This window comes from Lissotriton vulgaris, chromosome 7 (genome assembly GCF_964263255.1).
Source record: "Lissotriton vulgaris chromosome 7, aLisVul1.2, whole genome shotgun sequence".
In the NCBI taxonomy this organism is placed as follows: Eukaryota; Metazoa; Chordata; class Amphibia; order Caudata; family Salamandridae; genus Lissotriton; species Lissotriton vulgaris.
The window spans coordinates 1,255,276,828-1,255,290,959 of record NC_141695.1 but is presented as its reverse complement, the minus strand read 5'-3'; the positions used below and the strand labels follow the sequence as shown (position 1 = coordinate 1,255,290,959).

General features: G+C 45.7%; 1 protein-coding gene across 3 annotated transcripts in view; it reads left to right on the top strand.

Moving 5' to 3' along the window:
* Positions 1-14,132, top strand: part of LOC147703343 (uncharacterized) — a 210,328-nt gene that overhangs the window by 102,380 nt on the left and 93,816 nt on the right. For all 3 annotated transcript variants that reach the window (XR_015297575.1, XM_086931788.1, XM_086931787.1), the window contains exons 5-7: positions 4,442-4,531; positions 4,683-4,772; positions 5,207-5,308. Coding sequence is in view for 2 of the 3 variants with exons in the window: in XM_086931788.1 (XP_086787914.1) it covers positions 4,442-4,531; positions 4,683-4,772; positions 5,207-5,308 (282 nt within the window). In the remaining variant the exon portion in view is untranslated. The remainder of the gene's footprint in view (positions 1-4,441; positions 4,532-4,682; positions 4,773-5,206; positions 5,309-14,132) is intronic.

Genomic DNA, 14,132 nt, shown 5'->3' with positions numbered 1-14,132 from the left:
GGAGTCAGTACGCGGTAATCCAGGTGAATCCAAGGAAATATGTCATGTTGCTTTAGTGTGTAGCAATTGTGCAATACCGTGAGTTACATTTGCAGTGTGCATTGGTGGTCTATACCAAATGTAAACACCGATGACAGTCCATAAGCTGGCTTCCCTCTGTACTATGGTGAGTGAAGGCACTGGGAGAGGAAGCAAGAGGGGCTCGGAGTGGGGGGCACGCATGGAGATCAGCCCTAAGCTGCTCGCCGCAGCCGGGAGAGCGAGCCAGCGAGCACTGCCGGTCTGCTCTCTGGCCAGGGGAGGGGTGTGACGCCCTTCCGGCCAGCGAGATTTATTTACTAACATTACAGGGGAACAAGTTTGCAGCTCTCGAGATGAACGCTGGGGACCTGGGGTTCGTCACCAGCCTGCTTGCTGTCTGTTTCCGGGAACTAAAGGAGGCACACAGATGCACCATCTGAAGGGGGCGGGACTGTGGTTATTTACAGACCTATCTAGAAGAGTTTAATGTGCATTTACAGACATTATAGGGGTGAAACACGAGACTCAAGGGTGGGTTTTATTCAAAGGTCTGATTGAGAGACCAAACAGGCTGACTCTGGGCATTACAGACCTTTCCGCTACACTCCGCTCAAACACAACCACAAGCTTTTCCTTGTGAACGCAGATGCGATCAGGCAGTTTAAACCATTATTGGAGAGGCCAGGAAGTAAAACTGAACCTCGAAAATGGGAAATACACCCCCATAATATTTCATAAAAGACCTTGCACTCTCAGTTCACGTGCTAGCATAACCCTGCCTAACAGCGTAAAACGTTTTTGTGCAGCATCACAGCACAGCATGTGAAAGTGCGAGGGGCTGCGAAGGCCCGCCACTCAAGGGTAACCGTGGGATGAGCCCGACAAGGGCAGCCCCGGGTGTGAGCTTGGAATGTGCCGTTTGTTGAACTCCCTCACAGCACATTCCAGGGTGTTATGGAACGAGGGGGAGGCTCGGGAAATATGAAATCCGCCTTTAGAAGAAGCCAACATGAATGAGGTTCGGGTAGAACTGAGACAGTCTGAGATGTATGACTGGAGGTGAGGTGGAAGATTGGGATAGGGGAAAACATAAAGTATTGTTGGCACAGAGTTTGCATGAGACCAATGGTCCGGTCAAAAGAAAATTCCATTTTATATCAGTTGATGCATATACAGCATGTAAATGTAAATGTAGAGTATTTATATAGCGCACTTCTACCCGGATGCCTCGTAGCGCTGTATTCATACCGCTGTGGAACCCATCCTGGCTTTCCTGTGAAATGTCCACTCCTGGGCACCCCCAAGGTGAAGCCAGGCATCCACAGCGCTGCTGGGGCCGTTGTGGAGATTAAGCAAGCTATTGTCCAGAATCACAGAGTGGGACCCATGATTAGACTAGGCACCGAGGCGAGAATTAACAGGTCCGGGGAAATTGACTCCAAGAGCCGCCGAGGCGTGAATTGAACCCTGGTCCCGGGCCAGACCTCTGCATCAGGGTCTGCCGCTCTAACCATTGAGCCATGCTTCTCCACATGGCAGACAATCACGTGTACTGCATTGCTTATTTATGGAGAAACGGAACGTTTAGTTTCAAAGATGTGCACTGATTAACTAAAGGGTAGATTGATGACCCTTGTTGTCACTGGCCATACAGTGCTCCTGTTTCATTGAATGAGCGAATGCATTCTGGGAGTTGTAGTCTTGGCTTATATGAATTGTACTGAAATTCACAAAAAGGGGGCCACAAAAAAATGTGTCTGTCCTACCCAGTACCAAAATCTTGTCCCAGAATTCCATGTCAGTTTGTGCCCTTGTCAATCAGGACCCTGTCATTTTCAGCTAACTTTCAGGTTTGACCTGTCAGTATAAGTTTCCACCTTGAAGGCCTGCCGATGAACGCTGAATTCCAGCAGGGTGATGCTGCTGTTGTGTGCGCCCTCCTGGCACGGCTTTGCCATTGTTTGCCTCTTGCCAGAAGAATTCTGTCAGTGTGTTCTGCGCTGTGGCTTATTTGAGTGGGCTTGGGGTGTCAGAGTTTGTGTGAGTGTGGCTCTCTGTGTGTGGCTCTGTGTGTGTGGCTCTGTGTGTGTGGCTCTGTGTGTGTGGCTCTGTGTGTGCATGGCTCTCTGTGTGTGTGGCTCTGTGTGTGTGTGGCTCTGTGTGTGTGTGGCTCTGTGTGTGTGTGGCTCTGTGTGTGTGTGTGGCTCTGTGTGTGTGTGGCTCTGTGTGTGTGGGGGGCTCTCTGTGTGGGGCTCTGTGTGTGTGTGTGTGGCTCTGTGTGTGTGGGGCTGTGTGTGCGTGGGGCTCTGTGTGTGTGTGGGGCTCTGTGTGTGTGGGGCTGTGTGTGTGGGGGGCTCTGTGTGTGGGGGGTTCTGTGTGTGTGGGGCTCTGTGTGTGTGTATGTGGGGGTCTGTGTATGTGGGGGTCTGTGTGTGTGGGGCTCTGTGTGTGTGTGGCTCTCTGTGTGTGTGTGCTCTGTGTGTGTGTGTGGCTCTGTCTGTGTGTGTGGCTCTGTGTTTGTGTGTGGCTCTGTGTGTGTGGCTCTGTGTGTGTGGCTCTGTGTGTGAGTGTGTGGCTGTGTTTGTGTGTGTGTGTGTGTGTGTGTTGCTCTGTGTGTGTGTGTTGCTCTGTGTGTGTGTGTGTGGGGCTCTGTGTGTGTGTGTGGGTCTGTGTTTTTGTGTGTGGCATTTGCGAGAGATTAAGCTATTGGTATTGTAAATGACAATGCCATTTATTTATCTGTTTTTAAAACCAACACATAAATATAATTGTTGTCATTTACAATGCCAATAGCTCTAACTTTTGCAAAGGCGAGACCGTTGCATTGTGAATGCTTGGTCTCACGACTCTGCAATGATTGAGATAAGGAAATAAACGTAGGGATTTTGAGCAGCAGTCTCGCCATTACCTTTTGCAAAACCTGCAGTTTCTTTACCGCACATTTATGGGCCCCTAAATACAGAGCATTACAGTAATCCAGCTTAGAGGGAAAAAAGCTGTTATAACTGTTTTCTGGAGGTCATGGGGAATAACTGGAATTTTTGTTGTTGTGTTTTTTATGAGTAAATATTATTAACAGTGTACTTAATTAAATTATCATCTCATAAGTAATAATAGCTCAGTGTGTGTGTGTATATATCATTTATTTCAAAATATAAGTCAGTCGGGTTGCTGACTTAGTGGGTAGTAACAAAGCGCATGGACATGGGTATCAGAAAACCCAGTGCAAGGCCAATATTGAGATGTTCTGCCCGGGTCAATCCTGTGTAGCCGGGCAGGGGTGTAATAAAATCTATTTAAGAAATTAAAATGGATGGCTTGGTCTCTGTAGTTAATGGACCCAAATTAGTTTGTGCGGTGATTTAGTACATTTGCTGGCAGAAAGCTGTGCAGTGGTACGTGATCTAGTGTTCTACATGGGGTGTAGAATGTGGAGTTGAATCGTTGGTGACAGTTGTGTCTTGGTGCTGCTACAAAGAAGTCTGAAATAAACGCATCGCTCCTTGAAGCTCCAGTGTGCCTCTTTAATGCATACAACTTCAACAGTTTGCTAACAGCAGCATTTACAGATCACCTCATCGAGATCAGCCTTCCAGTGTGCCTTGGCAATACAATCGGAGGGAGCATTTGGTCTGTGACCAGTTTATAGAGCTTACCAATCAATCCTCTAGTAGTCGCAGCTCGATACATTTGAGCAAGATTCTTACTTTCATGTCAACAGTTACTTTACTTGTCTTTATGATGTTGGACCTGCTTTTCACCGTGGTATCATGAGTGTGGTTAGTGAGGATGAGTCTTGAACTTTGAATGTTTTGCTTAGTTTCTTGCCTTTATGTTGGCAAATGCAATTCTTGCCTTGGTGTGATTGGCTGGGTTATTTCTTTGTGTCAATATTTGAGATTTATGCACTGATAGCAAAAAATAGCTTTTTTACCTTTATTTAAAAGTTCTTGCCCTTGAGTCATTCATTTGGCAAGTTTCTTTTTCTTCCAGTGGCGGTGCTGGGCTGTTTTCTTGCGTGCGTTGTGTTGAAATGGGGAGTGGGAGAGTAGAACTGGTTCTTGACCTGGTGTCTGACTTTAACTATTACCTTATTCTAACTTACAGTATTTGTCTTTGGTTTGTTTAGCACTGTTATTGCCGATTCTTTTTCTATTCTGGGTTTCCTTGTTGTGACTGGGGATACTTTCTTACCTAGCTTTTCTGGTCGTTTTGTTTGTTCTTTTCCTTGGATTGCCATAGTTTCTGTCTTGTTCTGCAATGCCCTGGTTTTATCAGCAGGTGTTCTGCTCTTCTGCCAAAGCAGAACCCGTTCGCCTCTGTGGGCTAGAGATGTGCTTTTTCAAGGCAGAGATTTCGCTGTAATTTTCTATTTTGATTCTTGATGAATTACAATGTAACATTTGCCCTGCTTTTTCAGTTACGTCTCATTGGCCGTCTCGGTGAAAACACCAGAAGAGATTTTCAAGCAGCAGGAGATTGTTGTGCTTTTTTGTGAAACTATAACAAGGTGAGTGCATTTTCTTCTACTGTTAATCTTCTACTCCTGTATGTCTTTTCTGTGTGTAAATCCATATATAGTATAATCCGTATATGGTCGTTGGTGACTCGTGATGCCAAGTGTCAGTGTGCTATCTTTGTGCTTCCTTCCCTTTTGCTAGAGCCCTAAAACTGGGTTATCTCACGCAAGATATGATTGACGTCTGTGAACCTCAACTCATGTTCACCATCCCGAGACTCTCCATTATCAGGTAAAGGGGTATGTTATTGGTGTGAGCGCACCCAGGAGGGAATGTGTGAAAAGACTGGGGGATATTCTGGGTACTTGTGCAAGGGGGAATGCAGGGAATGGAGACTGCTCTCAGATTAAAGATATGGGGAACGAGTCTCAATGGCGCAGCTGTCGATTGTGTTTATTGTTGTCGGTAAATCTGTACAAATAATTAGATAACAGGGAAGTAGGCTCAATGGAGAAGAGCCTTACTCTGGGATCCAATGATGCCCGCAATGTGCTGCTTTTTGTGTTTTGGCTACATAGTGACTTCGATGTCTAATAGTGTCATCTATCTCTTTTAATATGCAACTGCCAATCTGATTTATGGTTGTTGATAAAATCAATACAAAAATTTATATTCTAATTCTATCTCTTGTCCTTCCACTTCATCAATTCCTTGGTCTTTTCTAGCGGGCTACTCATCTTCCCCGATGGACCTCTCAACCTGCAGCGAAGGCGAGAAGACATGTCCAAGCTTTTCAGCCCTTTCTATGGATTATTGAAAAAAATCAGGTATCCCAAGGTCCACTTTGCGTTGGGTTGGTAATCCAGTAGCCAAGGTATGAGGTGTGAGGAAAGGTGCATAAACTTCTTGGTTTGTGTGCCTTAGGCTGGAAGTAATAACCTAGTGTTTCAAGTAAGTGTGCTTTTTATGACCTGGGTAACTGGTGCTGGCTTTAGCCAAGCCAACCTGGTGGGTGGTCTACTCACTGCAGTTACTTAAATTCTAAACCTTTGGTCTGCGCCTTCCTTACATTAAGCCCATGAGAAGGTGTTCAGTGTGCAGGGGCTGCCAGAGGGCAAGGGCTCCAAATAACAGGATTCACCCTACTCCAAGTCTGCCATTGCTGGTAATCCAAGAGATAAACCATGATGTGCCAGAAGGAAGGCAGCAGATAAACATACCAGTTACCATGTGACAGTGTAGGTCTACTGGCTCTCCACACCTGTCTCCTGTGTCACTCCATTCTTCTCACACATTGCTGCAGAGATGAGTGTTCTAGAGATGAGTGTTCTGGACTATGTCAGAGATTCTAGAGGGCTAAGGTGGAAGTTACCGGAGAGCATGCTAGGGAGCTCTGTATATGCAGCCGGTTTCCTAAATACATACTTACATTACTTCATAGCCAAGCTTGTAAGGAAATGAAATGCTATGATGACTGTTTTGTCTTGACTAGGCCGACATCAGGCTGCCCATCAGGTTACGATGGCTATATGTGACACTAGTTTATATTTGTTGGGCCACAGAATTTAGCAAGCTGGATCAATACTATCTCTGCCATAGAAAGTGCAGCCGTGTTTTTAGGCTTTGTTTGTTGTCTTAGCATGGTAATCATTTGTGTTAATTGTTTTTATTTTGGTCTCAAAGACAGGCCATTAAATCTATTTGGAATCAGTGGAAAGGAGTGAGAACTTGTCTTCCTACCCTTACAGTGTGGGAGGAGGGTTAAGTGGTGGTCTATCTCTGGGCAGGGAGATTTAATGGGGGATCTCTGGGTGGGGAGGGTCTGTGAAAACAAAAGTGGTCTGTGTGCATGTTGGAAAGTGCCTCTTTTGGACATGGTTACCCCCCACTTTTTGCCTGGCAAATGATGTGCTTTTGCCTGAAGGTGCACAGCATCCCTGCCAACCAAGTCCCCTGTGCCAGACCTCCTTCGCTAAACAGTACCTATTGCTTCCACAATTGGCACCACTTCAGCTCACATATAAGTCCCTAGTACAAGGTACCCCTGATATCAAGGGCCTTGTGGCTAATGAGGATCTCTAAGGGCTGAAGCACAAATTGTGCCACCTTAAGGGACCCCTCACCAACCACACGCACACTGACACTGCAGCCTTTGCGTCTTGGTGCAGACAAAACTTAAAAATCAACATGGTACACATCCCTGTATGTCATGCCTGTAGACACTGCATGGGATATATGTAAGACTCCCCTCTATCAGGCCCTAACTCTAAGACAGGGTGCACTATATCTCCTGTGAGGGCATATCTGCGTAAGCAGATATGCCCCTGCATTATCTATGTCGATTTCTGGATATTGTTAGTGACTAGGGAAATCATAGTAAGTACATGGGCTGGACACTCATCATTACGAGTTCCCCAGCTCCATGATGACTTCACTGAAGTATGGGATGTTTGTTACCAAACATCTAGTTATAATAAACCTACACTGATTCCACTGTCAGGTTTATTAAAAATTACACACAGAGGACCCCTTAGAGGGGTCCCCTGAAGCCTATCAACCCTTAGTGTAGTCACTGACTGGCCTAAATCAGCCGGCTACCACCAGAGAGTGATCTTACTTCATGGGGTGAGCGTCTTCGTGCTCAGAGGTCGAGAACAATGCCTTTCCTGGGTGGAGGTGTTCACACCCCCCCCCTGGTCAGGAAGAGCCATCTGTAGCGGGGAGCTTCAAAGGCCTTGCTGCTTTTGTAATGCAACCCCACCTCTCCTGTTAGAAGGAGCAGCCGTCACCACCCTGCTGTCCTAACCCCCTTCTGGCAGGAGGACAGGTGGGAAAACTTAGAAAGAATAAGAGGTGTGCCCTCCTCTGCCTACTCCACCCCTCAGGTGCTGGAGGTGAGGTAGACCCCTCCAATCATGGCTAGGACTATGTCCCCGTCCCATAAGTGGTGGTCGTAATACAGGGTGTAGACACTCCGGGAAAGGGGCCCATTGCCATTACCTGTCACTCCCTTGTAAAGCGTCTAAATCTAGGATTTAGGTGGCATCCCCAGGCCCTGAACTTCAGTTCCTGATGACCTAAGACGAGCCGAATACCTCAGAGCCACATCAGCAGAGAAGACTGAAGAGAACTTCTGACTTGGCCCCAGCCCTACAGGCCTGTCTGCAGCCCTCGACAATTCTGCGCCAAAGATGACTCGTGCTGTAGCCCAGTGACCTCCAAAACCCTGGGATGATTGCCTGCCTTCGACAAAGATCGACAGCGAATCTGTTCACCAGCAACAAGCTTCAAGCAATGCCTCTGTGAAATGAAGACCTGCAAAACCCTGCTCCTGGTTTCACCTCTGCACTGGACGCCTCCGTCCCAAGTCCAAGTGGCCTACTGGTTCCAGAGAGGTTCCCCAGCGCTCCAGAACCAGAGTCCATTGTGCTTTGTCCACTCCTGGAGTCCTCGATTTCGCTGGTAGTCTCTGCACAGAGACCTTCTCAATGACCACCTGCTCCAGTAAGCCGTGTCTGACATCAAAAGGCACCCCTGCACCCGCCGGCCTAGGCGAAGTGGACCACAGGTGTCCCTATGTCCTCAAGCATCGCAATTTCTCTCTCCTTCGACCGGCTTGTTGGCCTGAGCCTGAAGCCCTATTTCGATTTGGCCAATCTCCATTGTGTAACATTGGGCACCCAATGCTGTGTTGGTACCCTGCATCCGACCGCCCCTGTGCTTTTGGTGGTGTACTGTTGGTGCTGCTTTGGACCCTGCCCAGTGCTTGCTTCAACCCTCGCAGATTGGTCGCCCAAGTCACTGCTACTTACTTGTAAGCAGCCTGTGTACGATTGCCCCATTCTCCATTGAGTTGTATTGGGCGCCCAACACCATCTGCAACTTGCACCCTGCTGCCCCTGAGCCACTGGTGGTGTACTGTTGGTGCTGAACTGAACTTTACCCCATACTGATCTTAACTCCTGAAGACTGGCTTTGTAAGTTGATGTTACCTATCAGTATGCTGAATGTTTTCTTCCTCCGGTTGGTTAACATTGCAAAGTCTGGGAATTGAACTGTGTCCACTTTTGATATTGAAAAGTATTTCTATTGCAAAAAGTATTTAACTAAGATGAAGTTCTGTGGTTCTACAAAATAAGTATAACCAAGTATTATTTTATAAATTGGTCTTGGATTTATTCATTGAGTGTGTGCCTCATATATTGTCTCTGTGAATACAACAAATGTGTAGCACTGCCTTTTGATAAGCCTAACTGCTCATCCATGCTACCACAAAGGAGAGCATTAGTGTTATCTACTTCAGGCTCTGTAACACCTATGGGACTCCACTAGACTCTCTGCACACTATACCTCTTTTCGATATAGTATCTACAGAGCCAGCTCGGCATTGGTGGATCAGTGGCGGGGTATACGACTTTGGGTTTGCTGGACCACTCTGACAATAAGTGACCACAGGACTAAGTGCAGAAATTGCCTGTAGTTAAATTGTATATTTGCGAATGTACTATTTTTCCAAATTTTAAAAAAATTGTCGGGCCCTGGTTAGGTCCCTTTTAGTACAACTGTTTTAAAAGTCCAAACTATACTGTAGTTAGGAAACTTGTGTTGTTATGTTATTTCCTCTCCAAAAACATTCCCAACTTAGTAAACAAGCATTTGCAATGCAATAGGTCTCGCATTAATTACGTTTGAGCTATTGGCATTGCTAAATATTGCAACAAAAGTCTATAAATTGTAGGCCAAAAAAATGTTTATTTATTTTTTTAGCAATGGTGGCATGCTGCGCTTTAGAGGAATATGTTTAGTAAAGTGCGCAATACTGCGATTGCTACAATAGTTAATTGTGGATGCGTTAAAAATCGATGTGTGCACTGATGGCTGGTGGTGTGTGTGCCTGTAGAAATTGTGCACTGATGGCTAGTGGTGTGTGTGCCTGTTGGAAGTGTGCACTGCTGGCTGGTGGTGTGTGTGCCTGGTGGAAGCGTGCACTGACGGCTGGTGGTGTGTGTGCCTGGTGAAAACGTGCACTGACGGCTGGTGGTGTGTGTGTGCCTGGTGAAAGCGTGCACGGATGTCTGGTGGTGTGTTCCTGGTGGAAGCGTGCACTGACGGCTGGTGGTGTTTGTGCCCAGTGAAAGCGTGCACTGACGGCTGGTGGTGTTCGTGCCCATTGAAAGCGTGCACTGACGACTGATGGTGTCTGTGCCTGGTGAAAGTGTGCACTGACGGTGTGGTTGAGTGTGTGCTTGATGGTGTCTGTGCCTGGTGAAAGTGTGCACTGACGGTGTGGTTGAGTGTGTGGTTGAGTGTGTGGTTGTGTGTGTGTGTGGTTGTATGTGTGGTTGTATATGTGGTTGTGTGTGTGGTTGTGTGTGTGGTTGTGATTGTGTGTGTGGTTGTGTGTGTTGTGTTTGTGGTTGTGTGTGTGTGTGTGTGTGGTTGTGTGTGTGGTTGTGTGGGGAGTGAGACAGAAATAACCAGCGGTTGGCAGTCTGGAGAGAGTTACACAGATAGAGACCACTAAATGTAGATATTCAGAGAGAAAAAATTGTTAAAGGCGGACAGAGAAGCAAAGGCAGCGTTGAAACAGGGAGAAAACAAGCATTTGCAATGCAATAGGTCTCGCATTAGGAAAGATTGAGCTATTGGTCTTGTAAATGACAATTTTTTTATTTATGTGTTGGTTTTGAAAATAGCTAAATTAATAGCTTTGCCATTTACAATGCCAATAGTTATAACTTTCGCAAATGTGACACCTATAGCATTTATAATGCAACATGTTTTGTATTTACGTGACGTAGATGTATTGATATTACGAATAACAATGGCTTTTAATTTTTTTAAATAATTAATACTTAAATAAAGGTGATTGTAATTTATAATGGCAATAGCTTAAACTTTTGTAAATAACTTTTGTGAAGATTATGTTCAGTGTATTTTATTGTGATGAAAATCCAAGAACAGAAGTGACATATTAACATCTTCTTGTGACATTTGTAATAAAGCTTGAAACATTGAGAGAACATATTTGAACCAGTTGTTGTTGAATGGTTGCACAGATTGATGCTGTGATGTCGCGGAGTGATGTTGTGGTGGCGCTGAGTGATGCTGTGGTGGTGCTGAGTGATGCTGGGGTTGCGCTGAGTGATGCTGTGGTGGTGCTGAGTGATGCTGTGGTGGTGCTGAGTGATGCTGTGGTGTTGCTGAGTATGCTGTGGTGGTGCTTTTGGTGGTGCTGAGTGGTGCTGTGGTGGTGCTGAGTGGTGCTGTGGTGGTGCTGAGTGATGCTGTGGTGGTGCTGAGTGATGCTGTGGTGGTGCTGAGTGATGCACAAAAGGTGCATTCAACAGGAAGCAATGAGGTGCATAATATAAAAAAGAGGAAGCAATGTATGTTGTTGTTGCCTTTGAACATTCATAATCAACATCATATTAAAGAGGAAATACAAGCAAAGAAAAAAGGTAACGTATTGAGGAAAAGAGCAGAAATCAGGAATTGATGGAAGAAGAATGAGCAGGCTTTAGTAAGGGAAAGATACAACAATGACATTCAAAATAAAAAAAACTAAGACAAGACAAAAAGTGATAGAATCTGAACTCTATTCGCAAATCGCTGATGTCTATTTTGACTTGGTTTCTGTCGAAGCGGCTATACTAGTACTGAATTATGACAATAAACTATATGGACACAGGAGGGCCGCGTTACTATGTTTTTTAGGAGAACAAAAAATGTATACTTTGAAAAGAAGAAGAACCTGTTAAGATTATCTTTAACGTAAAAAGTAGCCTTTTGTTTTAAGGAAATAACAAAGGTGACCATTATCGTATCTTGCAAGACCGGAAATGGCAGCTTTCCAATAAAGTCTGACTCACCCATTTGCAGCGCCACAATCAGACAGACACACAGACAAGGTGCTTGTTTTTACATTTTGCCAAACTAGGCAGGACCAGTGTCCTAATCTAGATGATTACAGCAGCACAATGGTGACCGCAGGAACATGCAAACATGAAAAACACAGCGGGATTCCCAGGGTTCATGGTTCATTATATATATGCTTTGATATAGCGCTTCACAAAACGCTACTTCGTTCTGTAAGCACTGCAAATAAAAGGTGTAAAAATCACTCAATTTAATACGAATCAATTTATCATCATTAGAAGGATGGAAGGCTGAATTGGTCTGTGTGTCTGCGTTGCATAATGCGCTCGTTAGGGGCGGGTGGGGGGGGGGGGCTGCAGCAGAAACTGGAGCCACTTGCCGGCACAGTGGGAGCCTCTCTCTATCAGGGTTAAATCTGGAAATGAGTGACCTGCCCACAAGCTGCTGTGTTTAACTGCTGTTACCCTGTGAAGAGCTTAGAGCTATAAGGAAACATACTTTAGGAATATCAGTGGAGAATAATAAGTGAATTAAAATTGTGAAGCGGCCAGTACCATAGAGCCAAGCTTGAAATGAATGGAAAAGCCTGTGATTACAAGCTATATTTTGGGTGAAGCTGTTGAATTCTGGTTGCGGGGAAGCCGAGTGCTGAAAGCATTGGCGGCCCCTTTGAAGTGAAGCTCACGGCCTCGTGGCCGTGAAAGTGAAAGCGGGATGTTTTTTAGGAAAACAAAAAATATATACTTTGAAAAGAAGAAGAACACACCCCTGCTTCTTTGCGAGAAGGCAACGGACACATCTGTAATTAACTAAAGACAAAGGAGAAGACGCAGCTCTTTCTCGTGATACCGATGCAAAGTAGATCATTGTGCACTAACAGGAAAAATAATTAAGCAGTGATTCTTTTAACATCTCCATGTTACATTTTTAAGAAAGACTGGGAAACCGAGATTCTCTCTGTTCGGCGGGCATGTACTCTACGTTTAAGTAACATGACAAGCAAGCATACTTTGGCGAGCCTGCTGACAGTGGGGAGCCCGTGGGTAGCAACAGCAGGGGTAAATAATTAGGGGGGGGAGGAGAAATGCGAGACATGGCCTGGCGGCCGTGAAAAGTGTGAAGCAGGGAGTGGGGGAGCGGATGCCTTTGAAGTGAAGCTCTCAGAGGCAGGCGGGAGCAAATGGCAAGCGCGTGCATGAGCACATCCACTCGACGAAATCCGCGATGGTTTAGACCTTGGTTTGCCCCCAATACTCTTGTCTATTTATTCCTTGCGGAATATAATAGACGAGACCTAAACAGGTGAAAAGGTTATGAGCGATTAAATAAAAGAGGAGATTAGAGAAAGAAAATAAAGTGGTCACATATTGGAGGTGGCGAAACAGAGGTGTAGGAAAGCGTGAGAGAAAAAAGAAAATAGCAGAGAGGTGAAGCAGGCAACTGGTCTTTACATAGATGGAGGATGGAAGACATGAGAGAATAAAGTGAAAGGAAGAAACGAGAGTTGAGAGCAGAAAAAGACAGGAGTGAAGATAGTGGAGGAGAAAAGGAGGTAATGAGAGAGATGAGAAATGCAGAATAGACAGTAAAAAAGGTCGAATAGGAAGAGAGGAGCGAAATATTAGAAGAGGCAGCGACGGAGAGCACGTCTACAGTTAGTTTCAAATAGTACAGCTGTAAACTATGACTGCTCAGCTGCCCATATTTTGCTTGAAAGTACATCGGAATAGACAAATGTTCTGGTGGTTCAAGATATAAAACACAAAAAGTTATGTTTTTATAAGAACCAAGTCTACTCTTCCAGGGCAGAGGCATGTCATTTGCAGATTCGCCGTGAGTGGTGGGGGGCCTGGACGGACATATGTTGGAGAGCTGTTGTGCATTCCTGTGACCTGCCGTAAGCAAGCACATGCGCGCACCCGTTCATCAAGAAAGCAAAAGAAAGATGCAATTAAGTGGAAAACAAACCTGAAATATAGGACCAAACACCGGAAGTGTAACAAGATTTATCACAGCGTGCAGGTTACATGCACAGTCCTCTCAGTGTGTTCATTGTCACCTTTATAATGGATTGTGAGGTAGCTTTCAGTGAGGCAGCAACACAGATCCGATTGCTCGAGCGAGCGTTTTGTACTTTGCTTGAATTTATATAGCGCTTTGTTGCTTACCAAACTCATTGTGAGACGTAAAGCGCTCGGCCGACAAGAACCCCGCTTGTCAGTGCAGAGCTGGTACCAGAGAAGCGCAAGAGCTCTATCACGCGTCGCAAGCCTGGCAGGCTGCCTCTGAAACTTGGGAGGGTGGAAGTGAGGAAGTGGAGGCGGGGGTGTGTAGCCACCCCATGGGGTAAAGTGGTTGAGCCCAGTTTGTACGGGAAAAAGATGCGGTTTCTGTAGTTTGTTTCTTGTACGTGATAAATAACAGGGGGAGGGGCACTGGCGGGTCACACATGCATCACGATGATAGTGCGTTAAAACAAGTAGGGAGATAACATTCTGAAATGTAAATTCTGTTTATTCGGCGGAAAAGGTGCGCGTTGTCAGCCCCGTGTGGTGTTAGGTTGATTTCTGCTGAATCCTGCAGTAGTGAGATGAATGTGGCCTGTGGCAATATTTTTATCCGGGAGAGGAGGAAGGCAACGTGCACCGCCTCGTGAAATGGATAAAAAAAAAACAAGCTCTCAGCATTGCTGGGGCGGGGGAGCGCATTCCTTTGAAGTCTGATGCTGAGGCTCAGACAAATGGTGTGGGATGTGGCTGGCAATGGTGTGGG